General features: G+C 44.0%; 1 protein-coding gene across 6 annotated transcripts in view; it reads right to left on the bottom strand.

The window, feature by feature from the left end:
• KIAA1210 (KIAA1210 ortholog) overlaps positions 1-27,226 on the bottom strand; it is a 129,253-nt gene that overhangs the window by 81,349 nt on the left and 20,678 nt on the right. For 4 of the 6 annotated variants that reach the window (XM_029067492.2, XM_029067496.2, XM_029067495.2 and 1 more), the window contains exon 2: positions 1,352-1,491. The exons of 1 other annotated variant lie outside the window; for it this stretch is intronic. In XM_029067492.2, the coding sequence (XP_028923325.1) occupies positions 1,352-1,440 (89 nt within the window). In that variant the 5' untranslated portion in view covers positions 1,441-1,491. Of the gene's footprint in view, positions 1-643; positions 1,034-1,351; positions 1,492-27,226 lie in introns of those variants that run through there. One more of the 6 variants, XM_029067493.2, reaches the window with a different exon arrangement.

Below are 27,226 nucleotides of genomic sequence, written 5' to 3'. Positions count from 1 at the left end.
TATGCAAAGCACTGTGCTAAGCGCTTGGGAGAAGGCAAGTCAATCGTATTTGGGGAGCGATTACTGTTTGCAAAGCACTGTGCTAAGCGCTTGGGAGAGGGCAATTCATTCAATCGTATTTAGCGAGCGCTTAGTGTGTGCAAAGCACTGTGCTAAGCGCGTGAGAGAGAGCGATTCATTCAATCGGATTTAGTGTGCGGTTGCTGTGTGCAAAGCACTGCGCTAAGCGCTTGGGAAAGGGCAATTCATTCAGGCGTATTTACTGAACGATTACTGTGTGCAAAGCACTGTACTAAGCGCTTGGGAGAGGGCAGTTCAATCGTATTTAGTGAGCGCTTGCTGTGTGCAAAGCACTGTACTAAACACTTGGGACAGTGCAATACGACAACAAACAGCCGCATTCCTTGCCCACGACGAGCAGCTTCTCTCAGCCATTCCAGTGCCTGGCATATAGCAAGGGTTTAACAAAATACCATTTTTAAAAAATACCCCAAACACCCACCCTCTGCCCTCCGAGCCTTTTATCATCATTATTATTTCAGGTTGGGGGTTGCAATCGCTTGCTCTCCCCTGCTGGGCTCCGGTTCCCCCGGAGATGGGGAAGGGGGTGGGGAGGGGGGGAGTCTAGTACACCGCCACTTACTCTTTACTTCGGAGGCAACTGTAAAATCCAGCCATGATCCTTCAAAGGCAGCTCCCGGCCATTTGGTCGGGGGGAGCCCGACGCCTGCACCTCCAAAGGGATTTTCCGCGGTCCGATCCTCGCTCGCCCGATGCCCCAAAACAGAGCCCGGCTAGCATGCCGAGACAATTACTGGCCAGATAAAGTTCCTTCTTCCGAGGCCTTTGGTCTCCGCTGAACCGGGTCCAAGGAGGGCCGTCCTCCTTCCATAAATGGCTAGGAACGGTTAACTCCCCTTTTTCCTTTCTCTCCAACTCGCGGGAAGCCACCGCATCCTAAGTGCCAAATACCAGATGCTATTTGACTCCGGTCTCCCCCCAGGGCTAATGAGTCTCTCGGTTAGTAATTACGAGGAGCAGCCCCGGGGAGATACCAGTGGCTTTTATCAGAGGGAGGCAGCCGGGAGAGAACGCTGTCAACAGCTTAGGAGCAGCGATCATTAAAAAAAATCAATCAATCAATCAGTCACTTCTCGGGCATTGCACAAAATAGGCAGGACACTTAAAAAGGGAAGAGGGCTTTACAGGGTAACATACCACAGGCATGTTTCGGCCTCAGTCGATTCTTTCAGTCCTTCTGAGATGCAGTGCTCAATAAACCCCCCCGCCACCCCCCCCCCCCCCCGCAAAGAGAAACAATAACAACAAAAAGTTTACTTGAGGCTTTTACCTGGCTCCTTCCCTCGAGATGAAAGTACTCATCGTGTGCCAGCCACGGCCAGTTTCCACATTTGGTTTTGGAAATACGATGTAGAGCATATGTAAAGCAGAGTGACGAAAATGGAGCTTTGGTGATTTTATGGTTTAGCCCTGTGAAAACGAGGTGATGCTGAGTTGGTAGTGTCGCCTCAGCAAGCATTTTTGACATTATTAACTGCTTTGCTCTTAGGAGTGCATGTTTAATGTTATTCCTCAAATGAAAAGAATGCCTCTGATCAGGATGGCTGTTTTTTGTTTGGGGAAGTACGTTAGCTGGGCAGATTTCTCCCTTTCTTTGTCTTCATTTTTCTATCACTTTATGATTAATCCCAAGCACTTATTAGCACTTACATTGCCTGAGGCACTGTACTAGACACTGGGGTGAACACACTGAAATTAATTAAGACAAGGTTTCTGTTCCCACAAGGGACTCCATGCTCTAATGCAGGAAGCTCAGGCATATCATAAAGAAAAGGCAACTACATTGCTGATTCACTGCCCCCCCCCCCCCTTTAGACTGTAAGCACGTTCTGGGCAGGGAATGTGACTGCTTATTAATAATGTTGGTATTTGTTAAGTGCTTACTATGTGCAGAGCACTGTTCTAAGCGCTGGGGTAGACATAGGGGAATCAGGTTGTCCCACGTGGGGCTCACGGTCTTTATCCCCATTTTACAGATAGGGAACTGAGGCACGGAGAAGTTAAGTGACTTGCCCACAGTCACACAGCCTGACAAGTGGCAGAGCCAGGATTCGAACCCATGACCTCTGACTCCAAAGCCCGGGCTCTTTCCACTGAGCCACGCTGCTTCTCCTGAGCCACGCTGCTTATTCTGTTATACCATGCTCTTTCAAGCGCTTAGTACAGTGCTCTGCATATAGTAATTGCTCAAATAATACCAGGGATTGATTGATTGGAGGAGACCCTTCTCTGCACTTCACCACTCCAGGCAGGCCCAGCTGTGGTCAAAGCTGACACAGCCTATCCAACACACAAACTAGCATGACCTCAGGTTTCCAACTGTTCTCTCCTGCAATGGGCAAAGTTTCTCCTGGGGGTTACAGGCAGGAGGGAAGGGGCCGCTTCCATTTTATGAGATACATGAGGGCCCTGAAGATGTAAGAACTCAGGGCTCCTGAACTGCAAATTCCTTAGTCTCCATGGGTAGCGAAACTGAGCCCCACAGCACATATGTACATATCCATAATTTATATTAATGTCTGTCTCCCCCTCTAGACTGTAAGCTTGCTTTGAGCCGGGAATGTGTTTGCTTATTGTTATATTGTACTCTCCTAAGTGCTTAGCACAGTACTCTGCATACAGTAAGTGTTCAATAAATACCACTGAATGAATGAATGAATGAAGAGACCTAAGCCCAGGTGATTCTAAAGGCCATCCTAAATGGCAGGTAGAGTTCCAACATGAAGTCAGAGCTTAATAATGGAGTTTTATTGTTGATAAATCCAAACAAAGCAAGTTGCTCTTTCCTAGAGGAGAGAGACCCAGAATGTGGAGGCACCCTCTTATCAGAAGCGAGAACAAAAAGGGAAAAACCCTATGCCAGAAAGTCAGGGGTGCCAGGCTGCCTAGTAATACTGATACCTTGTTTTTGGAATAGTGATTTTACTTTTCCAAAGCACTTCATAAAAATGATCTCATCTTAGCTTCATAACATCCCTGTGAGGTCAGGAAAAGTAGGCATAATTATCCCAATTTTACAGATGAGGAAACTGAGGCCTGGATGAGGAAACCGAAGCTCAGTGTCATGCAGCAGGCATGCTGCCTTTAAAGCGCTCAGCAGACAATATTCGGCATGGGTTTGCCTTATTGATACTACTTTGCTCATGTATCTGAGGCCAGTACCAGTAAAATGAAATATAATAATAGCATTTGTTAAGCGCTTACTATGTGCAAAGCACTGTTCTAAGCACTGGGGGGATACAAGGTGATCAGGTTGTCACATGTGGGGCTCCCAGTCTGCATCCCCATTTTACAGATGAGGTAACTGAAGCACAGAGAAGTTCAGTGACTTGCCCCAAGTCACACAGCTGACAAGCAGCAGATCCGAAATTTGAACCCATGACCTCTGACTCCCCAGGCTGTGCTCTTTCCACTGAGCCACACTGCTTCTCAATATTATGGTAGTCTGGCGGATGGGGGGCTTGATGGGAGAACAGATTTGAAAAAAAACACAATTTGGGGACTGCTACTTTTTTTGAACTTCCATGCAGCTGGCAGAACATGTTGGATGTGGCCCAGTTTTTCAAAGGAGCCTCCATTCCCTGAAAATGTCTTTGCTGGCACCCACAAATGACTCCTTTCCATGTGAAACATTAAACCCCAAACCACCACGACTGGTTTAGAAAGTCCATTTGCTCTTTGAAACTCTGACCCTGAAGAAAAATGCCCCAGCTATCATTTTCCTAAATATTTGCTCTAGTCTTCTTTCTAGTCAGTCTTCCTACAGGAGTCAGGATGCATAAACTCCAAAGGGGACAAGAGGAGAGAAGAGGGTTTTCTTTAACAAAGTGGTTTTATATATGAAATCATGTGATCCGATGTAGAGTGACGTCTCCTTAGAACAGGAGGATGGGATAACAATACCAGCTTGTATGAGTTTTCAGCTTTCACCCTCACAACTGGCATTCATCCTCACAACAGCCCAGTGAGATTGGTGGCAAACATCATTATCCCCCAACTACAAAGAGAGTTTGAGGGGTTCAAGATTTTGTATCTCTTCAGGATCTGTCCAGGATGTAATCTGGAAAGCCATGCCACCTCAGACAGGAAAGAAAATGGAATCAGAGTCGAGTCAGCTTGTGAACAGGGGCTATAAACAGGAGGCCTCTACTTCTGGAGAGGAATAATCAAAATGCAGCTTCAGAATAAAGTGGGACAGTGGTGAATCTGATTGTTGCAGCATGTCAGATACACGAGAAGACTTGACAAAAGTGTTTGACATCTGTAGCAACTCTAATAATAATAATGGTATTTGTTAAATGCTTACTATGTGCCAGGTACCGTTTTAAGCGCTGGGTTAGATACAAGCTCATTGGGTTGGACATAGTCCCTGTCCCACATAGAGCTCACAGTCTTAACCCCCATTTTGCAGATGAGGGACGTGAGGCACAGAGAGGATAAGTGACTTGCCCAAAGTTCACACTGTAGACAAATGGCAGATCCAGGATTAGAACCCAGGTCCTTCTGACTCCCAGGTCTATGCTCTATTCACTAGGTAACACTGCTTTGCTAGACTCTTGCAATGAGTAAAAAATTTGGCTGCCTTAATCTACCAATTCCAATGTATTGTACTGTACTCTCTCAAGCTTTTAGTTCAATAATCTGCACATAGTAAGTGCTATGTAAGTAATTGTGGTATTTGTTATGCGCTTACTATGTGTCAAGCACTATGTGAAGTGCTGAGCAGGTACAAGATAAGTAGGTTAGACCCAGGTCCTGCCCCACAGAGGGCTCACAGTCTAGGTAGGAGGGAGAACAGGTATTGAGACCTCCCTTTACAAATGGATAAACTGAGGTACAGAGAAATTAAGTGTCTTGCCCAAGGTCACACAGCAGGCAAATGGCAGAGCTGGGAGTAGTCTCCTGCATGAATGGAGACTTACTACTGAAATAAAATCTGGCTTCTAGAGCAGTTGTTAATTGTAACAATGGCATTTATCAAGCACTTGGTAAGGGCCAAGCACTAAGCTGTGCTGAGGTAGATACAAATAACCAGATCCAACACAGTCCCTGCCCCACACAGGGTTCTCAGTCTAAGACAGAAGGAGAACAGGAATTTAATCCCTATTTTGTAGATGAGGAAACTGAGGTACAGACAGATTAAGTGGAAGCCCAAGGTCACACAGCTGCCAAGTGATAGAGCCAAGCATAGAAGCCAGGTCTCCTGTCTCCCAGTCCCATGCTCCTTTCACTAGGCAACATTGTCTTCCCATGCTCAGTCATATTTAACATCAAATCACAAGGCGGGATAACAAACAGTAAAATTCTGCAGCGCAGCCAGTTCACCAGCATCGAAGCAATGCACTGAGTGGACTAGAGAAAGATAATAGATGAACAGCAGGATACCCAATAGCTGATGTATGATGATACAACATGGGGAGGATAGACAAAACTTTGTAACCAATCATAGAAAAACTTCAAATGATGAGTGACAGATGTGGAATAGCTGGGAGTCACAGACCAGCCTGGAGTGCAACTAGGATCGGGGGGGGGGAATCCCTTAAGACAGAGACCTCAAGAAGGCTGTGATAACAAGATAAGGAAATGAAAATAGCATCAGACATTGCAGGGATAAATGTGGCAAAGAACACAAAATAACTGGAATCATGCATTGGTCTTATCAGCCACACACACAAATGGATAAAATCACAGTAGAGTCATTTTAAAACTTGAATAACAACCATATGTGTGTATGTGTGTGTGTTGTGTACTTCTATATGGGTTTGTGTATGAATACATATATATGTGTGTGTATATATGTTCATCAATTAATTTATTGAGTACTTACTACTGTATGCAGAGCACTTGAGAAAGTATAATAGAGTAGGTAGACATGATCCCTGACCACAATAAGACTATTTCATGTGTATGTGCATATGTATACACTTATTTAGAACACTGAAGAGTAAATATTTTTCTTTATATTAATTGCCTAATTGCTTCCTCTCCCTTAAATTGACAAGTAAGAATTACCCTAGAGCACTGAATCACAGAATCTCTCTGATAAACATTCACCAATCTTCAATTACTTGATCAATCAATCAATCATATTCATTGAGCGCTTATTATGTGCAGGGCACTGTACTAAGAGCTTGGGAGAGTACAATGACATAGAATTAGCAGACATGTTCCCTGCCCATAAGGAGCTGATGCTTTTACTTTACTGTGACCTTCACAAAGCTCGGGAATGGACCGATGACATACGCACCTATATATTTTCAAAGAGCTTTAGTAGTGAAAATTGATATATACACACATAGGCATTTATTGGATCAACATGCAAACAGTGCTTTTACATTTCCATCCCACTCAATTCAGCTGTAGCATTGACTTGTTGGCTTCATCAAGATGACTTGATGTTGAACTCGAAAGACAAACATACAATTCCTGGCTAGAGACATTTGGTCTCCACCCAGATGTGGGGTAAATTTACTTGCAAATCCACAAAAAGAATGTTTAAATCAAACTTAAGTTGTAGAGTAGTAGTAAAAAAAAAAAGGTTCCCACAGATTACTAACCCCTTTGAAACTAATGTTTCATCCAAAAATCTGCACATTTTGTATTAGACCCAGCAAAAGCAGCCAGTTCCAATCTTTACAAATTGGAAAATCACATTTGGTTTAAAAAATGACAGGAAGATTGAGTGGACAGAGACTGAGTTGCCAAGATAGAAAGGCCAAATCTGCATGAGACAAACAAAATCCTGAAATATGTGTTTCTTAATGACACAATTTTAACGGTTTAATAAAAAAGTGTTAGTTTCTCCTGACTTGTGCCATCTCCTTGTCCAAAGTTAGGTATGGGATCTGAACAGCTGAGAGATCCTGAAGAATTTAAGACTTCCTTTCTGCTGAAATCTCTAATAATCTATGAACTAGGCTGGAAAAGGAAACATCAAGACTCTGAATGGTTCACAAACCTGCCACCTGAAAGTCAAGAGTCAAACTCTGACTTAGTCTGCGGTAGCTAGAAGTCTTCAGCTGGCACACTTGTCCCATGATCTCGGACCGTTTTTAGTTCTGAAGAGAGACTCATGAAGAAAGAGAAGAAACATGCCAATTTGTGAAGCACTTGCTATGTGCTAGGCACTGTATTAAAGGCACTGTACTAAGCGCTGGGGTAGATACAAGATAAATCAGGTTGGGCTCACAGTCTCTTTCCCACATGGGGCTCACAGTTTAATCCCCATTTCACAGTTGAGGTAACTGAGGCACAGAGAAGCTAAGTGACTTGCCCAGAGTCACACAGCAGACAAGTGGCAGATCCTGAATTAGAACCCAGGTCCTTCTGACTCCCAGGCCTGTGTTCTATCCATTAGGCCACACTGTGGGGGATGGAGGGATAGGAGGGATGAGAAATTCTCAGAAAGTTATTTTCAGTCAGTCAATCGATCATACTTCTTGAGTGCTTACTGTGCGCAGAGCACAGTACTAAGTGCTTGGGAGAGTACAGCATAATTTTCTAGAACAGCTTATTTAATGGTTGCAGGTAAGGCCTCCAGGATAATGTCTATACCACAGGGCCAGTTTTGAAATAGAATCACCCCTGGGGGGGGAGAGAGGGGAGTCAAGATCTGACCCCAAGTGACCCCGAGGTGCCTGATGCCCCAAGGGAGCAGAGACCCCGAGGTGCCTGATGCCCCAAGGTTCAAAATTAAAGAATTCCATTAGCAGGAATTTCCAGACCGACCTTAGTCCTGGGCATTGTGGTTAATGGGAATTTTACAATGTTTATGTAGTTCCTATCTTCCAAAGGTTTTTCAAGCAGGAGGTGACAGCTATGCAGAACAAGAGACAATCCATGGATCACAGTACTCACAGTAATCTGGGAACCTTCTTATTCAGACAAGGCCAGAGTCAAGCAGAGGTAGCTCTAGCACAGTATAAGCTTAGTGTGTCCTTGCAGCTGGAATCCAAATAACAACCCCGGAAGAGCCTGCCTCATTAGCAGGGAGGGGCAACCTCACCAGGGAGTCATTGGCATTTGTATTGAAGGGAACATATAGAAGAGTTTATGATCCTGGCTAGGAGTTTCCTCACTTCTGCTCAAATCCAGCACACACTGGGAGGGCATGTCCAGGCAAAGCTGAGAGCTTCCCAGCCCATCCTTCTCTGTTAATATACGGATAAAAAAAGATTTTAAAATGCATGTTCTCATGTGCCAAATGATCTTCTGAAGGGGAAAGATAAAAATGGAAAAAAAAATAGCGGCAAAGAGATCACAGAAGGGAATCGACCTAGGGCTAGTTTCCACCTCCAGGTTCATCCAAGTATTCCTCCTGTGGATCTCCACAGGAGCAGTGCTGAGAACCTGTGCAAGGATGACTCGCAAATTCGTGAAGCATTCCATATTTTTCCTACAGAAATGCTCTGGGCCTGTCACTCCCCTCCTTAAAAACCTCTAGTGGTTGCCTATCAACCTCCACATGAAACAAAAACTCCTCACTCTTGGCTTCAAAGCTCTCCATCACCTTACCCCCTCCTACCTCACCTCCCTTCTCTCTTTCTACTGCCCACCCCAAACACTCCACTCCTGCCACTCACCTCCTCACTGTCCCCGTTCACGTCTATCCCACCATCCACCCCTGGCCCACGTCCTACCGCTGTCCTGGAATTCCCTCCCTCCTCACATCTGCCAAGCTCTCTTCCCCTCTTCAAAGCCCTACTGAGAGCTCACCTCCTCCAAGAGGCCTTCCCAGACTGAGCTCCTCCCCTTCTCCCTCTGCTCCCCCTCAACTCTCTGCTCCTCTCCCCCTTCCCCTCTGCTTCCCCTCCCTCCCACCCCACCCCATTCTCTGCCCCTCCCCTCTCTCTTCCCCTCCCCTCAGCACTGTCCTCATTTGTATATATTATTTATTACCCTATTTATTCTGTTAATGAGATGTACATCCCCTTGATTCCATTTATCGTGATAATGTTGTCTTGTTTTTGTTTCGTTCTGTTTTGCTTTGCTGTCTGTCTCCCCCGTTTAGACTGTGAGCCTATCATTGGGGCAGGGATTGTCTCTATCTGTTGCTGAATTGTACATTCCAAGCACTTAGTACAGTGCTCTGCACATAGTAAGTACTCAATAAATACTATTAAATGAATGAATGAATGAATGAATGAATGAATCATGTTGCCACTGGGAATCATGGGAAGCCATTTCATGCCCGACTACATTGTTGCTGCTGCTAATGGAGTCATCCATCAAGAGTGTAGGAAGGGCCTTGGTCCTGAGACTTCAAGACCAGGGACCTGACTGAAATAATTGTTTAGTGTCAGAAAGCCATGTGCTCTCCCACCCTGAACCAGGACGAAATATCCCAGTAACAATTCCCCCTAAAAGCCAGCTATTGTTAGCCCTATTTAAAGGACGCAGGATCTGGGAAATATTTTCTCTGAGCAGACACAACTATTTTAACTGGAGGTTCCTCCAGTTAAGACCAGGTCTTATTTCATTTTCATTTTGGCTCAATGTCAAGCACTATGCCACATCCAGGTGGGCACTGGGCAAATATAATTCTGTTTCTAATCCAATCAGAATGACAGAAATGGGGGTCCTTAGGGCTAAAGTCATATAACTTGAGTGGAGATATGTCCTAAATGTTGAGATTGGGCAAAGAGTTTTTTCTATCCAAACCACGTTCGATGCCAATATCAGTTGGAACCTAGAGTTAACAGTGTTATGGTCTCTGAGAGAGAAGGTTCTAAACAATGAAACCTACAGAGAATATGTTTTGACGTTCAAACTAATTTCAGGCCTCAACTGCTTGGGTATCAGAAGCACTGTTCCAAGAGCCCTGGCTTCACAGTGCTGGAAGGGCTTCCTACCCTACATAACAGTAATAGTAGTAATAGTATTTATTAAGCACTTACAGTGTGCAGAGAACACTGCATTAAGTGCTGGAAAGACTAGCCAGCTAGGAATTTAGATACAGCCAAGTGCTCTCAAGACTTTTAATCATGAGGGAACAGCCTTTGCCTGAGAAAAAGTCAGAGGCTGTTTCTGGTTCGTGATGAGCTTCACACTTAGGTCTTTCACACCCATCAGCCGCTTTGCTGAACTGCGCTAGCCTTGGGTGACCACTGATGCCTCACCTGACGCTGACCCTGATAATTTTTATACTTAAAATTTGATATTTATTCAGGGACATGTTTGCCTTTCTGGAAACCTAGTCAGCAGAGTTAAGTTATTGCTGCGTAGGCAGTCCTTAATCACTCAATCAACTCTTTCCCTGAGCAGTGGGGAGAGTGGAACACAGTTTTATATGCAATCAGCCCCTGTACCTAGTTGGTAGGTCAGGGGAAGAGTTGTGGGGAGAAACTGTTACATGTTACAGTGAACTCAGCCCACTTTCCAGTTTCTGAGCCACAAATCTTAAGAATCAATTGAATCATGAACTGTGCCCCTGCTCTCCTTCTGTGCTTTGAGGTGAGGGAGAACTCCTGAGAAGGCCAGCCAGGTAGCATTACTTTTAAGCAGAAATAGATACAGTGAAGTAATGGAAGAGATGTCTGACATTTTCAGAGAAACCCCCTTACTATTACTGTTGGAAAGACACACAGTATATGCCAAGGGTGTGCCATATTCCCAGAAGGGTTTCAAGATATTACTACAGTGGGAAAAAGCAAAACAGAATAGCAAAAAAGCGGAAAACATGTTTATCTACCCCAGTGCAAAGAACAATGCTTGGCACATAATATACACTTAACACGCATTATTATTACTATTATTCTGTATTATACCCTATGATATTTCAACATGCTCAACCCCAACATGCTAGCCCCTAACATTAACCCTATATAGAGCATATTGAATCAATCAATCCTATTTACCGAGTGCTTACTGTGTGCAGAGTACTGTACACTTATTAAACACTTAGGAGAGTACAATAAACATAGAAATATAATACATACATCCCTTTTATTTTTGATCATGTCATTTATATTTAATGGTGAGGAATGGTATCAAATCCTGACCTGGGATTTGATATATTTCCTGACCTATGTCTAGCAAAATCACACATACAAAAGACAAGAACAGAAATGTTTCCATTGGAAATATTAGTGTACTGCTCTCCCCACCCTCAGGGTGTGTTTCCAAAACCTTCATCCCTCGGTTTCTTGAAAAGGACCATAAAGAAGCTGAGTATATAGAAAAGTGCATGTCAAATGTCAAATAAGCTTTTGGGGCGTCAGGCATGTCTTCCGCTGCTAGAAATAGGGCCTCCCTTTTCTTCTGTCAGTGGTTACAGCGGCATTTACAATCTGCATACTAGGGATTGGTGGGGCTGCACAAGAGCTGAGGAAGGGAGTAATATATCCCACTTCCATCAGCTCCCATCCATCTGGGGGGTGATTATGGAGGGTGCTCAGGGAGGGGCTGTTCAGGATGGTAGTTTGACGCACAGGCTCCAAAGTGACTTGCAAAGAAATCCTGGGCGAGCCAGGAGTTGGGGAGGAAACAGACCTTGCTAAACTGTGAGGTTCATTCCTTTGCAAAGATTAATGAGCCTAACGGGGTGCATCGGCACTGCGCATTTGACTGGCAGACAGTAAGGCCCACCCTTCCAGGAGGCGGGGATCTCTGGGGGGCAAAAAGGGGTCCATGCAGTATCACATTTCTGATACCCGGTTCCTCACTTGGAACTGCTGATCTGCACACCAACATTTTTGTGGGGCGAGATGGGAAGCAGATTAATTTTGACACCATGTAAAAGATTGGTATTTCCTGCCAAAGTGCCTGTGCAGCCAGTAGTTTATACATGAGGAATCTATGGTTCTTTTGTTCAAAACTATGTAAGGCAACGTCTGAATAAAGACGCTTTATTTCTATAGAGGCACTATGCTGTGCTAGATAAATACAGCTCTAAAACACCAGTAGGTGTTGACATTTCCCTCGTTCAACCCAGTCAAAAGTACAGAAAATCTCCCTTAGCTGCAAAGCCATGGAGACACAGAAAGAGCCGGCTATTTCTACATCAGTCAAAACAAAGGGTTCTAAATTCCACTAAATCAAAGGTGTAAATGGGCATGTTTTATTCTTTTTCCAATTCCAATTCTGCCATTAATGGGCCAGTTATATATAGGAGGGGAAAGACAATTCAAAGTTTTATGTCAGCGAGCCAGTCATTATTTTTGGTTCATTGTATATAATAATGTTGGTATTTGTTAAGCGCTTACTATGTGCCGAGCACTGTTCTAAGCGCTGGGGTAGACATAGGGGAATCAGGTTGTCCCACGTGGGGCTCACAGTCTTAATCCCCATTTTACAGATGAGGGAACTGAGGTCAACATGTACACTAGCTGCTCAAGAACTTTGGCAGGAAATACCAGTCTTTACACAGTGTTATAATTAATCTACTTCCCATCTAGCCCAACAAAAATGTTGGTGTGCAGATCAGCAGTTCCAAGTGAGGAACAGAGTATCAGAAACACAATACTGCAAGATTACCACTTTGCCTTCAAAGCTCTCTGCCTTACTTTCTGTCAGACAAATGCAAAAAGCAGTGTGGCCTAGTGAAAAGACCATAGACCTTAGAGTCAGAGGCCTTGGGTTCTAATCCTGGCTCTGCCACTTATGTGCTGCGTGTCCTTGGGCAAGTCACAACTTCTCTGTGCCAGTTTCCTCATCTGTAAAATGGGGATTCAATCCCTGTTCCTTCTCCTACTTAGGCTGTGAGCTCCTTGCAGGACAGAGACTATATCCAACCTAATTAACTTGTATTTACCCCAGCACTTAGAACAGTGCTTACACATAGTAGGTGCTTAATAATAATACTATAATTATTATTAGCTACTCTGAGAGGCAAAATAGCCTAGTGGAAAGAGCACGAGACCTGACTTCTAATCCCGGCTCTGCCCCTTGCCTGCCATGTGACTTCTGGAAGGTCACTTAGCCTATCTGTGTCATTGTAAAATGGGGATAAATTATTTGTCCTCCCTCCCTCTCAGACTGTGCACCCTTTGTGCAACAAATACTATGTCCATTCTGAATATATTGTATCTACTTTAGGGTTTAACACAGTGCTTTACCAAATATCATTATCATATTGCATGTGCTTTTACACTGAAAGAAAATGTAAAAAATTAAAGCAACTATTTAGTAATAGTAGTAGCAGCATTTATTGAGTGCCTACTTGGTGTGATGCACTGTATTAGGCACTGGGGAAGTCTAGAATAATCAAGTGGTACGCTCCCTGTCCACAAGGAGCTTACACAAATAGTACCATGAGGAATCAGGATTCCTGCTTTCTGATCCCAGCTCCATTCCTCACTCCCTTTGTGAATATAAGCAATTCACTAAATCTTTAAATTCTTCAGTTTTTCGCATCTCTAAAATGAGTGTCCTGGAACTAACCTCCCAGGGATAGACTAAGAGAGGATGAGTTGCTCTATTCAAAGGCCTACATTCTCTAAGTAATTTGCTTCTCCAAGGCAGCTCAGTAGTGGGTAAGATTTACCTGACTTCAGCAATAACTTGGAAAAGCAAGGCATTTCTAGACACTTGCTGTCCGTCTCCAGCTAAGCTACCAGGTCCAAGGTTAAATGCAAAATGATCTCTAGCTGTCAAAGCATCATGGCTGACTCCAGGAGATTTCCTGCCTTTCTGATTTTAACGCGAGGTCAGCATGAGGCTTTTGTAAGTCTTCTGAAACTGGGCTGTGGGGGCCTATCACACGTGAAGGAGACTGCACAACCCCTGATGTACACACACATACAAAAACTGCCCCCCACACCCTCTACACACACACATCTCTGCTCCTCTAGTACCTCTTGCTGCCCTTCTTGTTGTCTTTGTCTTTTATAGTGTTTTCATATTTCTGTTTCATTTTTCCCTGTCTGTTACCAGTCCACTCTTCACTTCCTTAGTTCTAGATTGAGAGGCCCTTGGGGGCCATGGACTATGTCTGATTCCCATCTGTTTATTTTTCCCAGTGCTTAATGCAAAGTAGGAGCTTACTTTGAGAAGCAGTATGGCCTAGTGGATAAAGCATGGGCCTGGGAGTTAGAAGGACCTGGGTTCTAATCCTGGCTCCACCACATGTCTGTTTGACCCTGGGCAAGTCACTTCATTTCTCTGTAGCTCAATTACTTCATCTGTAAAATGGAGATTAAGACTGTGAGCCCCATGTACAACAGGGACTGTGTCCAACGTGATTAGCTTGTATCTATCCCAGTGCTTAGTACAGTGCCTGGCACATAGTAAGTGCTTAACTTACTATATATATACATATCATCATAGTGCTTAATATTTATATATATATCATCACTTCATGAGAAGCAGTGTGGTCTAATGAGAAGAGCACAGGACAGGAAGTCTAATCCTGGTTCTGCTGCTTGCCTGCTGTGTGACCTTGTGACCACTTAATTTCTCTGTATCTTAATTTCCTCTTCCATAAAAATGGGGATGAGATACCTGTTCTCCCTTCCCCCTTAGACTGTGAGTCTCATGTTAGACAGGGTCTTTTATCTGATTTATAACTACCGCAGTTCTCAGTATAGTATTTGGTACATAGTAAGGATTACCAAATACCATAATTATGATTATTATTACTGTTCCAATAGAAAATGTATATGAAGTGTTGTCAAACTTCCAACTAAGGCTAGGCCGTGTATCCTAAATGTTGACCTGAAAACTTGAAAAATTTGAAAACTAAATGCCACTGCAGGATGAAATAAATGCCCTCATTTGGAAAAAATCCACCATTTCTCAAAAGGAACCTCCAACATAATAACCTACTGAAGAACTGAGCTGGTTAGACTTTCTGGAAATCTTGAAATATCAACACTTTCTCCTCAATTCTCTCTTAACCAGGTGGGTACCATTCCAAGGACAAGGAAAAAGAGTCTACTCTAGAAAATTTATGGATGAAAAAACAGAAACAAATAAACAAAAAACTGAGGTCCAGTCCCATCTTTGCCTTACTGAAGTGGATTTACTCAGACACTCCTAGGTAATCCAAGCCGAAAGGAGCCAAGCTCCTACCAGGGCAATCAGATGAGTTCCTGCACTTGCCATTCCAGTTGGCAATTGCGGTAACTACTGGCCTTGCTTTATCAAAGCTCAGTCTGAGCCTATCCAGGCATGGGTACTTTAAGCCTAGCAAGGCTTTGAGCCCTGCGGAAATCTAAGTTATGTGCTTGGTGAACTCCCTAAGACACACCCAGACAATGCATTGGAGTAGGAATGTTCTAAATCCCCTGTGGATTTTCCAGCTTGGCAGCTTTGGAAATATCCTAACATTTTTTATTTTCTGATCTTCATTGTCAAGCAACCTGAGGTGGGGACTAGATCAATCAACCTACCGAGATTCATTCAATCATATTTACTGAGCACTTACTGTGTGCAGAGCACTGAACTAAGTACTTGGGAGAGTACAAAACAACAATAAATAGACACATTCCCTGCACACCACAAGCTTACAGTCTAGAGATCTCTTTGAACTGTGCGATTCTGAAGAAAATGACACAGGCAAACAAAAACCCTTCAACACACTCAGTCCTGCCACAACAATTGTTTTCACTATGCATTTTGGATAGGTCACTGTTAGAGAATTAAGGAGTAATTTTCCAATAACACACATCTAGCTGTATTTATAGCTTGTAGTCTGGTTTTCAAATGACCTGTCAAATGACATGAATACTCTAACATAAGCTTGTGTAACTCAAGGTTCTTCAAGTACACAACCCCCATTTTATAGAAGAATTGACAATCAGGCTCCCAGATTAAGATTTTGTAAGATTCTGGTACAATGTACAGTAGGAAATTGTATCCCAGTGGCCTGTATGACCGAATACAGAGGTGTCCAAACGGAAGAGGTGGGAAGAGTTTAAAAAGCAGAACTACTAACAGATGGTCCTAAAATCGCTCATTTGGAACAAACCCGGACAATATTGCCCATCCTTCTAATTCCCCAACTGAGCCTGATGAAACTTAAAGAAAATCTTCTTTCCTCTCCTTGGAGGTTCATTTCTGGAAAAAAAGAGTGCAAAAGCAATACAAAAAGTAGAATACAGAATTAGGAAATTAGGTAGAGAGACTTCTCATCTGATCTCAACACAGAGAAGAATCAGTTAAAAATCTAAAGGTTAATGGAAGAGATCACAAAATGACTTGTATAAGATTCTAAAAGAAAGTAATGGGATACTAAATCTGTACCTTAGGAAATAAAAGTTGAAACAACTTAGAGCACTTGTAGGATAAACCAATAGAAGGAAATGTTAAAAGGCAATGCTGATACTGTTGAACTGAAATATGTAGGAATGCCAACACTTTGGAAGACAGGAATAAAATTCAAAACTAGGATAAAATTCAATAAGGAAAAGTGTAGGATAATACACTTCAGCATGAAAAAGAAACTGAAATACAGGATGCAGAACGACAGATTGTGTCCACGAACAGCAGGAAAAGATCTGGGGGAGATAATCAGTAAGCACTATAATGCAGTTGTAGTAAGAATAATATTTATTGAACATCCATTTAGTACAGTGCACTGTATTAGGTTCTTGGAAAGTACAAAGAAATGACATGTTCCTTCTCTACAAGATGGCACAGTAATGGGGGAGATTGGCATAAAACTATTTACTATTAGTCAAAATAAATAATTATATAGTGAATATGTATACATACAAAAGTGCAGAGGAGAAGTATAACTGAAGTTCATAAATGCTAAAATTGGCTTATAGGTTTATACAGTCTTAGAGAGCTGGGGATTTACTCAGGGAACACTTATTGGAGGAGGTGAGATTTTAGGATGGTTTTAAGCATTGGGTGAACTGAGGTCTGACTTACGTGGAGAGGGAAGAAATTCCAAACTGGGGGATCAGTGTGAGTGAGGGAATGAGGTGGAAGAGTTAAGAGCAAGAGTCCTTTAATTACAATGTTTCAAGCTACAGTAAACAGCATGTACAAATGCATTTTTAAATTTACATCTTGTTTCAGCTTTATAACACATCAGGTTCTACTTTAGACCCCTTGTCTTCTTTATGGCATTAGCTCCGGGGACAAGGGTGATGAGTGGTATTGGTGGTGGGGAGAATGGGGAGTCCAAGGGAAATAGAGAAGTAATTTAGGGAGAACAGTGGCAAGGAAAGTAGGGATTGGAGCAAGAGAAGTTAGTGAGTGGACAGAGTGTAGACATGACCATTTTAACTTTGGATGAAACAAAAGTCAGCTACACTAGTGTGGGACATCTCTGACTCGATATACACCCATTCATGTCACAATATTATTCTTCTCTAATTGACTGATTTTGCAATTTTGGACAATTTAGATAAATAGGTTATTGAGCCACGGTTCATGGATTTCTCCCACTGATCCTGGGAGACTGGTTCCAATTTACATTCCAACTTACACAGTTTTCAAGGCCCAATTGGGTTGTAACTGGAGGACTGCTTGTCTACCCAGTTCTCCTAGAGCAGCGTGGCTCAGTGGAAAGAGCACAGGCTTTGGAGTCAGAGGTCATGGGTTCGAATCACGGCTTGGCCACTTGTCAGCTGTGTGACTTTGGGCAAGTCACTTAACTTCTCGGTGCCTCAGTTCCTTCATCTGTAAAATGGGGATTAAGACTGTGAGCCCCACGTGGGACAACCTGATTCCCCTATGTCTACCCCAGTGCTTAGAACAGTGCTTGGCATATAGCAAGCGCTTAACAAATACCAACATTATTATTATTATTACTTGTGAAACCTCACCCTGATGAAAGCTCACACTGCAGTGTTCACCCGTTTCAGTAGCACATGCCTGCACATGAGCAATTTCTTCAATAATGCAGCACACCGGGCCCAAGCTTCCTTGCTTTGATGAAAGAATGTTCCCTAATTCTCTCATCACATCCAAGCCAAAAGACTTACTGAAAACTCCTGGTATGTCAGAACTGAGTGTGTTTAGAAGGCCAACATGACACCTGGTATGTGGCTTGACAGGGGTGAGACATACAAGTAATCCTTTCATCCTGCCTTCCTAGTCAGGCCAATATTAGAGATTGGGTCTTGCCTGGGACCTGCCCTAAAGAAAATGGAGAGAAACTGGAGAGGGTCCATAGAATAGAGACAAAAATGCCTAAGGGGATAGAAAATGGGGAAAGATTAGAGGATTGGTGTTGCTTAGCCTTGAGAAAAGAAGACTACAATTTTAATGGGCAGGATGCTCCATGCCCATGCAGGATGGAACAAGAGACATGGACTTGAATCGAAGTTGGAGTGATTTCTGTTGGACAGAAAGAAGCAGTTCTTGACTCTTAGGGTGATAGACGGGCCCATGGGCCCATGGGCTTCCATGGGCCCTGGGTTGTTTAGCCTCTCATCAACCTGGGGCCAAGAGTTCCAGGCCTGGAAAACTCCTCAAGGTCCCTTCCACCTTTTTGTGAAGATTTTCTCAAAGCCTACAATTGAAACACAGTTCAAATTGGTTTGCTTTTTGATTCCTTCCTGAAGAGTCTAAAAGCATTTTTATTTCCTCACAATACCTTCAGAGCCATTTTAAGGACGGTCAAAGGGGCAGTCACTGGAGGTGGCTACCAATGGCATTTGCAGTTACAGGATACCTAGGAGGCTGTAAAGTTGTATGTGCTAAGCCAGACACACCACCTAATGTAATGATTCTGTACATCATCCAATTCCATCTGAACCCAAACTTTTTCTCCGGGGAAGCCCCCCTGGCCCCTGGCTTGCTCCAGAGCCTTTAATGTCCTTTTCCAGGCCCCTATAAGCACCACTCCAAGCCATGAGACTTGATGGCAGGAGTTACGCGGAGGCAGGCTGGGGGCTTAAAATAAAATGCTGAACATAAAGACATCTGGTGCTTTATCTGATCCAGACTGGCTAACACTCTACAGTCCTCTGGAGCCACAAAACCTAAGGCTCTGTAAGCAGCAGAGTGTCCTATCTGGCTGCCTCATCCCTACCCCAGTAGGACAGACATTCAATAGCTCTGGTCAAGCTCCTGAAACCCTCCCCAGAACAGGGATCACAAAATGCCAGCTTTTCCATGCCACCTAAATAATAATAATAATTATTATGGTAGTTAAGCACTTACTAAGCACCAAGCACTGTTCTAAGTACTGAGGTAGATACAGGTTAATGCAGTCGGACACAGTTCCTGACCCACATGGGGCTCACACTCTTTTCCCCATTTTACAGATGAGGTAATTGAGGCCCAGAGAAGAGAAGTGACTTGCTGCCCAAGGTCACACAGCAGATAAGTGGCAGAGCTGGGATTAGAACCCATGTCCTTCTGATCCCAAGGCCCGTGTGCTACCCACTAAGCCACCCTGTTTCTCAATGCTAGTGCTAACCAGGTAATAACCCTATTAGGAGGATAGGGACAGGTATTAGTCTTCTCATTCTTCAGGTGCAGAAGGTAGGAGGTAGAGAAGTTGGGGGATTTGACCAAAGTCATACGGTGGGTGAGTGGCAGAGCATGGATCCTATAATCCAGATCTTCCGATTCCAGCCAGTTGGACTGATGCATCAGTCCCTGGGATTCACCACCTCACATGAACATATTCATATAAAATCACAAAAATTCCTATTGATAGAGTATGAATAAATACACTGAATTAGACAAATAAGTGAAGCCTCAAAATACATCCTTGCCTGAATATCCAGACATTTAGATCCCCTTCTGTCCCCTCCCCCTCCCAGTCAAATTTGGAAAAAAAACTGCTTGAAATATCTGGCTCAATCCAAAATATGAATTAATAGGATGATTTGCAAATGCAGATCCAGCTATAAAGAAGAGATAGGATGCCAAGGCTAACATTTTCATGGGCCGCAAGTGAATCCATAAGGCTAAATATAAGAAGCTGAGGAGAAGTCTAGCATTTTCCCCAGCTGCCTTCCATGAACCGAGCAATGATTAAGCTGAACAATAGCTTTAGTGAACATCCCGTTTTCTTTCTCCTGAATTAGATTGCTACAAAAAGCTTTGCGATGCATACAGAGCCAGCTGGAGCTTGGTGCGTGGTTGGGGTGACATCACAGTGTCCCCACATTGCGCTGACACGTGCTCTGGAGCGAGGTAAGTCCAGGCTCCAGCTTGACACCATCACGTCTCCCCGTCCCACTGCTGTCTCCCACCAAAGACTCAGGCCAGCCCGGCGGGAGCATCATCTGTGGCTGGGCAATGGGCAGCCAAGATGGAGACGCTGACCCTGGCCACAGCAATCTGCCAAGGCCAAGGTGGTGCAGGGCGGGGGAAATGCCATGCTGGACCAGACAGAGCCCCACGCTTTCATTGCTCCCGCTGACCAATCAATAGTATTTACAGAGTTCTTATTCTGTGCAGAGCACTGTCCTACGCACTCGGTGTAGTGGATAGAGCACGGGCCTGGGAGTCAGAAGGTCATGGGTTCTACTCCTCCACTTGTCTGCTGTGTGACCCTGGGTAAATCACATCACTTCTCTGGGACTCAGTTACCTCATCTGTAAAATGGAGATGGAGACTGTAAGCCCCACGTGGGACAGGGACTCTGTCCAAATGATTTGTTTGTATCCACCTCAGCGCTTAATAGAGTGCCTGGCACATAGCACTTAACAAATACCACAATTAATTAATTACAATACGTAGACTTAGTAGACCCTATCCCTGCCCCCCAGGGAGCTTATAATTTAATGGAGTTTCCATGCTGCTTCTGCCTATCCTGCCCAGAGATAAGAGTGTTCTGGGGCCTAGGGAAAGTGAAGAAGACTTCCAGACCACTGGGGCTGGGGTAGGCTCCATGCCATGGTGTTACCTTCACCCAGGGCAGGATGAGACCCTTTTTTGGTGGGAAGCCCAGGGCAGTTGCCCTGATTCATTCTCTGCTTCCTCTGGCCCTATAAGCTACATAAATTTAATGCTGAGATTCTACCCTTTCCCTTTCAGAAATTCCCCCCACCAAATATGAGCAGTTTTGGACAAGTTGCAAACATTTAAACTTCCATTTCAAGTCCATGGCCTGCCAAAGAAGATCATGAAGCTACATCTTATAGTTAAAAAAGGGATATCAGTTGTGTTATTTATTTCTCTAATCCAAGACAGGTCCAACCCAGAGAAGTGTCCCTGGTTTGCTAGGTCATAGAGGCAGCTCCTCAGCTCAACATCTTTTTAGGGTGTGACCCAGGACAAGGGTCACTTACCCTTCTCTTGGCTTCAATTTCTCCATCTGTTCAACAGTAAAATCTGCCATCTGCACCTACATCGCAGGGACATCAGGAAGATGGGTGCGATGTGAAAGTACTTTGAGCTCTTTGGAGGAAAAGTGTTACCGAAAGCCAATGTATCACTATCTGTTTGTATTAAATATAGGCAGTGCTCTAAGCAGGCTATTTGCCAAGTGCTTATTTACACTGACTTTTATCAGACGTGTGCTGGCCCCCCCCAGGCACACGAGCCTGTGGCCAATTCCGGGTTTGCAGTTGGGAACAGAGTGCTCAAGCTGGACAGCGCAGCCTCCTGCCCCCACCTTTCCAAACTGCAAACTACAAATGGCAGATTGCTGGAAATGTCAACCGCCCCCATAGAAACAGGAGCTGCAAGAGAATGCTGAGCATGCCTGGCTAGTCCCGACTAAGACAAGGGCATGGGAGCATTCCCTTTACCTGAAGGACCATGGTGGAATGGATAGGGCACGGGTCTGGGAGTCAGAAGGTCATGGGTTAATAATAATAATAATGTTGGTATTTGTTAAGCGCTTACTATGTGCCGAGCACTGTTCTAAGCGCTGGGGTAGACATAGGGGAATCAGGTTGTCCCACGTGGGGCTCACAGTTTTCATCCCCATTTTACAGATGAGGGAACTGAGGCACAGAGAAGTTAAGTGACTTGCCCACAGTCACACAGCCGACAAGTGGCAGAGCTGGGATTCGAACTCATGAGCCCTGACTCCAAAGCCCGTGCTCTTTCCACTGAGCCACGCTGCTTCTCAATCTAATCCTGACTCCACCACAGGGTTCTAATCCTGACTCCACCACTTGCCTACTGTGTGACCTTGGACAAATCATTTCACTTCTCTGTGCCTCAGTTATCTCATCTGTAAAATGGGGATTGAGACAGTGAACCCCATGTGGGATAGGGACTGTGTTCAACTTGATTTGCTTGTATCCACCCCAGCGCTTTGTACGGTGCCTGGCATGTAGTAAGCACTTAACAAATACCATAATTATTAAATGGGACTGAAGCATACTCTCACTCCCCTGCAAGCCAACCCAATGGGAGGGAAGGAACTATATTTAGCCCACTGACAAAGCACTGCCTAAATTTTATCATCCTCCTCCTCATCAATGTAACAGTTGGAGGAGAGGTATTTCCACTAGTGAATATTATACTTCTTATAATAATTAAAAGGGAAAAATATTTTAAGTCGTGGAAGGCATCTAGTCATTATTTATAAGTAAATGTCATATCTGGTTTCTCCCAGGACTATCCCAAATGAGCATCCCTGACCGCATCCCTTCCCGAAACTCCCACCGACCTCTGGCTCCAAACTTATGGCTACTGACTGACTTTATCCTCCTTCCAAGTTCCACCTTCTCAACAGCAAATCAACCAATTACCCACTTCCCCTACCTGTAATTTATTTTAATGTCTGTCCCCCTCTCTACACTGTAAGCTCCCTATGGACAGGGGTCATATCTACTAATTCAATCGATCTTATTTATTGAGTGCTTACTGTGTACAGAGTCCTGTTCTAAGTGCTTGGGAGAGTACAATATAACAATGAACAGACACATTGACCATAACAAGCTTACAGTCTAGAGGCGGGGAGACGGACATTAATAGTATAATACTAATTTCATTGTATTGTACTATTCCAAGCACTCAGTACAGTGCTCTGTACACAGTAAGTGCTCAATAAATACCATTGATCGATTGAAGTGCTACAAAACACTGATTAGGAAAATGTTACATCAAAGAATCTACATAGATGGAGAAGGGGGGCAGAAAGGATGTCACCAGTAATCCTCATTCTCCTTTAGCTCTGCATAGAGTCAACCAAGAAACATACCATTCAGAAAGAAAAATAAATCCAATCCAAAACACTGGCCTGGTAGACAAATCCCAAGACAGGAAGCAGGAACTCTAGGAGCCCAAGCCCAGACTGTGAACCACCCTAAATCTGGAGCAGGCCAACTAATGTTCAGTGGTGGCACTCCAATAAGAAGACATAGAGTGAACTTCAGTGGAATGTTGTAAAACCGACATGCCTTCTGACACTGAAGCAGAAGGAAAGCGTCTTCTAATATTATTAATATTATTAATAATCAGCATTATCATAATTAGCAGTATAATGATTGTTCAAATAATTTTATAAAGAGCAACTAATCCCCTCACCAAATTAAGGGTCCCACCTAATAGCAACACATCTAGTCTTGCTCTTCTGCCTCTACAAACTAGTGCTAAAAGCCAAAGAACAAGTTTGAAAGAAGAAAGAAATTCCTTGGTCAGATTTTAAAAGAAACAGCTCCCCAAATTAGCAACTAATGACCTGATTAATTAGCATGATTTTTATGCTTTCCCCAGAAAACTTAATCACTAACTATGGTTTTTAAATCGGGCAGGGTACAAAGTTGATATTACCATATACCCTTATGCAGAACATCCTGCATAAATGCAAATCACTGCACTAAAAGCCCAGCTTTATGAGACCTTACCTAATCGGGCAGTCACACTACGTAATTAAAATGTAGTTAATCAAATTTAATAATTCTCCCCATGTACAAATTGAGCAAAGTTCACAGGAGCCATGATGATTTATTCATGCCCTATTCACCAGGAGGTCATTTCCTTTGCTGGGACTTAAAATCTAAATCTAAAATCTAAAAGAAGACTTCAACCCCACATCGTATTACCGAGTTGAGAAGAGATTTCCTTCTCTTCAAATTGACTCCATTGTCTCTGCATAAGTGAGAACATAACCTTTTTCAATTGGAATTACTGCCAAAGGTGGGAACAACTTGGCTGAGTGGAAAGAACAAAGGGTTGGGAAGTCAGGAGACCTGCATTCTAATCCCAGGATCTCTGTCACTTGTCTGCTGTGTGACCTTGGGCAAATCACTTGACTTCTCTATGACTCAGTGACCTGATCTGTAAAATGGGGATTAAATCCTGTTCTCCCTCCCCATTAGACTGTGAGTGTAATATGGAACAGACTGATCTAACTGTGGTATCTACACCAGTGCTTAGAGCAGTGTTTGGCACATTGCAAATACTTAACGAATACCACAATTATTATTATCATCCTATTTGCCAAAGTCCTCCAGAGTTGCACATGCCTGCTTCTAAACACTAGCCTTATTTTGATTTTCCCTGAGAAGCACTTCAAATAAGCACTTCAAATAAACTGAGAAGGCGTGTGGCCTAGTGGTAAGAGCATGGGCAAGGCAGTCAAAGGACCTGGGTTCTAGTTCCAGCTCTGCCCATTTGCCTGCTGTGTGACCTTGGGCAAAGCACCTAACTTCTCTGGGCCTTGGTTTCCTTATCTGTAAAACAGGGATTCATTATCTGTTCTCCCTCCTACTTATACTGAGCCCCATGTGGGCCAGGCATTGTCTGACCTGTTTATCTTGTCCCAGCTTAGTACAGTGCTTGGCACAGAGTAAGCCCTAAACAAATACCACTATTATTATCATTGTTAATAATAAACCAAAAAATTTTAAAAATCCAACTGTAAGTAAGGAAAGTGAAAGATCGCCTCCCCTAAATAGAATTTCAAGTGTCTCCTGGATAAAGACCAACTTCCTGAGTAAACCTAATGAAAAGCCTAATGAAAAAAAGTAACCACTGTGCATTGAGCAACACAACAGCACAGCAATCTCCACAACGAGGGGGACAGGAATGACCCTCTACAGCCCAATGGACCATGTCTGCAAACAGATAAATCAGTACCCGATGACTGGGCAAATAAGTAGCGAATTGTGTGTGTTCAGAAGCACATGTAACACATGAATATTTCAGATTAACAATAGCCTTTCTGCATTACACTCATCTCATTGTTCTACCCTGTGATGAAGGTTACATGTGCACACACTGGGCTTTCAATGGTTTGGACTATAAAGCCTATAGCCACGCCCAAATCCCGACCCATGTGACTGGCCCATCTAGAATAATAGCAGTGTATGTTTGTGTTACAGCTGCAAGAAACACCTGCAAGTCTTCCAGGTGGCTTTCTTCTGGTAGCCGAATGAACTGCAGCAGAAGCAAACAAGCACTCTGGAAGCCAGTCCCCAGTCCGGATGCAAGTGAAAAACCCAAATGTGCAGAATGGACGGTCAGTCATGCAACCCACAGTTTTACCGAAGAGGCTGGGTGAGTTAAGCAGCGTGAAGCAGCATGGCCAGGTGGATAGAGCAGGAGCCCGAGAGTCAGAAGGTCATGAGTTCTAATCCCAGCCCCGCCACTTGTCTGCTGTGTGACCTTGGGGAAGTCACTTTACTTTTCTGGGCCTCGGTTCCCTCATCTGTAAAATGGGGATTAAGACTGTGAGCCCCAAGTGGGACAGGGACTGTGTCCAACCCAATTATCTTGTATCTACCCCAGGGCTTAGAATAGTGCCTGGAACATAGTAAGCACTTAACAAATACCAATCCAATTATTATTATTATTGTTGTTAATGAGCAGTGTATGTAAAGCTGCAAGTTTGGGCAATGTAAGGACAGGGGAAGTGGGACGAGATCCCATGAGGGAAACTTCATGAAAGTGACTCTACCCAGAGTTGGTAAAGGAGATGCTGACCCAACCAAATGTGGCCCTCCAACCCTTGATCACAAACACCTTGTGACATCCAAGCGTCTGTGCTGACTGACTAGATATAAGGCCCTGCAGCCTAGGGGTCCGACCCCAAGATGGAGGGAGTTTGCGGGACAATAGCCAAGAAGGCAGAGCTGCCTGGGGTGGGACTTCTGGGGATTGTCCATCTCCCTTTTGGGGATCCGATGCAAGAAAGGGCCAAAGATGGAACTCAGTGACACCCCCTGTCACTCCTGAAAAGGACATCCCATATCCATCAAGCAAAAGATCGAATACCGTAGTAAGCCATCTCAGTACCTAGAAAAACCTGAAGCTCCTGAGCAATGAGAGACTATTTAACATCAGCTGAAGTAAAATGTTCCTTATGTTCAGGAAGTCTTCAACTTCCTGAACATAAGGAAACCCAGTCTGAGAGGGAACTCTTCCCATTTGGGCCACACCACTATCCTAAAATAAGCTCACATCTGACAGGGGACTGAAAATTAACTTCTGCTGCCAGGCAGGCAGCCTTGATTGGTCCTGACTCTCAGTGACCTATTTATAGGCAAGAAGCTGCAGACCAAGGAATTGGTTTGGATTCAGCATGGGCAGATCAGACCTATTTCCAACTGTTTTACCAAGCTCGGTTCACTTGTCCCCTTCACTATGCCGGCAAGGGCCGAGTTGCCACGGGCATGGTTTACTTCTTGGGTAAGCGACTTTACTGAACATTCAATCTCGACTCAGTGCACATATCCCTTTTTCCCTACCTTTCCAAGAGGGGCAATGAAGTGATACCCCACGTTTTACCAGAGATTTCTAAGCCAGCGAGTTATGAGTCAACATCAGACAAAATGGACAGAGAGAGTTTGGCAGTTCAACTTGGACTTTTATAAGCATTTGCCAGTCCCTAGGTAGAGCCAAGACAGCTTGAGCCAAATCATGAAGGGGCTGCCGACAACCAGCTCTTCCCTCTAGGGATAGGGTGGACACTCATCCAGTTTTCACTGGGTCTGTCCACTGCCTGGCACAGTTAGGGCACCAGATGCCTTTTGCCATCAGGAAAGCCCAGGTTTCTTCAGCCATGGCTAAAGCTTTCAGGTCCGGTCCCTGGGAAGCAAAGCTTGGGCCTAAAGGAACCCAGGAGTGAAATGCAATGGCCGTGGACCATGGACAGCATCAGTCAGGGCTACGGTTTGGGTTACGACAATGTGCTCTGTGACTATTCTGATTCTGCATATTTCCACAAAGAACATTTTCTTGCTTGTTCTTAGGGAGTCCTTCCTTCACTGTACACTCATTGTGGGCAGGGAATGTTACTGTTTATTTTTGTACTGTACTTTCCCAAGCACTTAATACAGTAAACAGTAAGTGCTCAGTAAATACGACTGAATGAATAAATTCTTTACAAGAT

The sequence above is a fragment of the Ornithorhynchus anatinus genome, chromosome 6, assembly GCF_004115215.2.
Source record: "Ornithorhynchus anatinus isolate Pmale09 chromosome 6, mOrnAna1.pri.v4, whole genome shotgun sequence".
Classification (NCBI taxonomy): domain Eukaryota; kingdom Metazoa; phylum Chordata; class Mammalia; order Monotremata; family Ornithorhynchidae; genus Ornithorhynchus; species Ornithorhynchus anatinus.
Note: the sequence above shows the minus strand (reverse complement) of the source record. Positions and strands in the feature narration are given on the sequence as shown.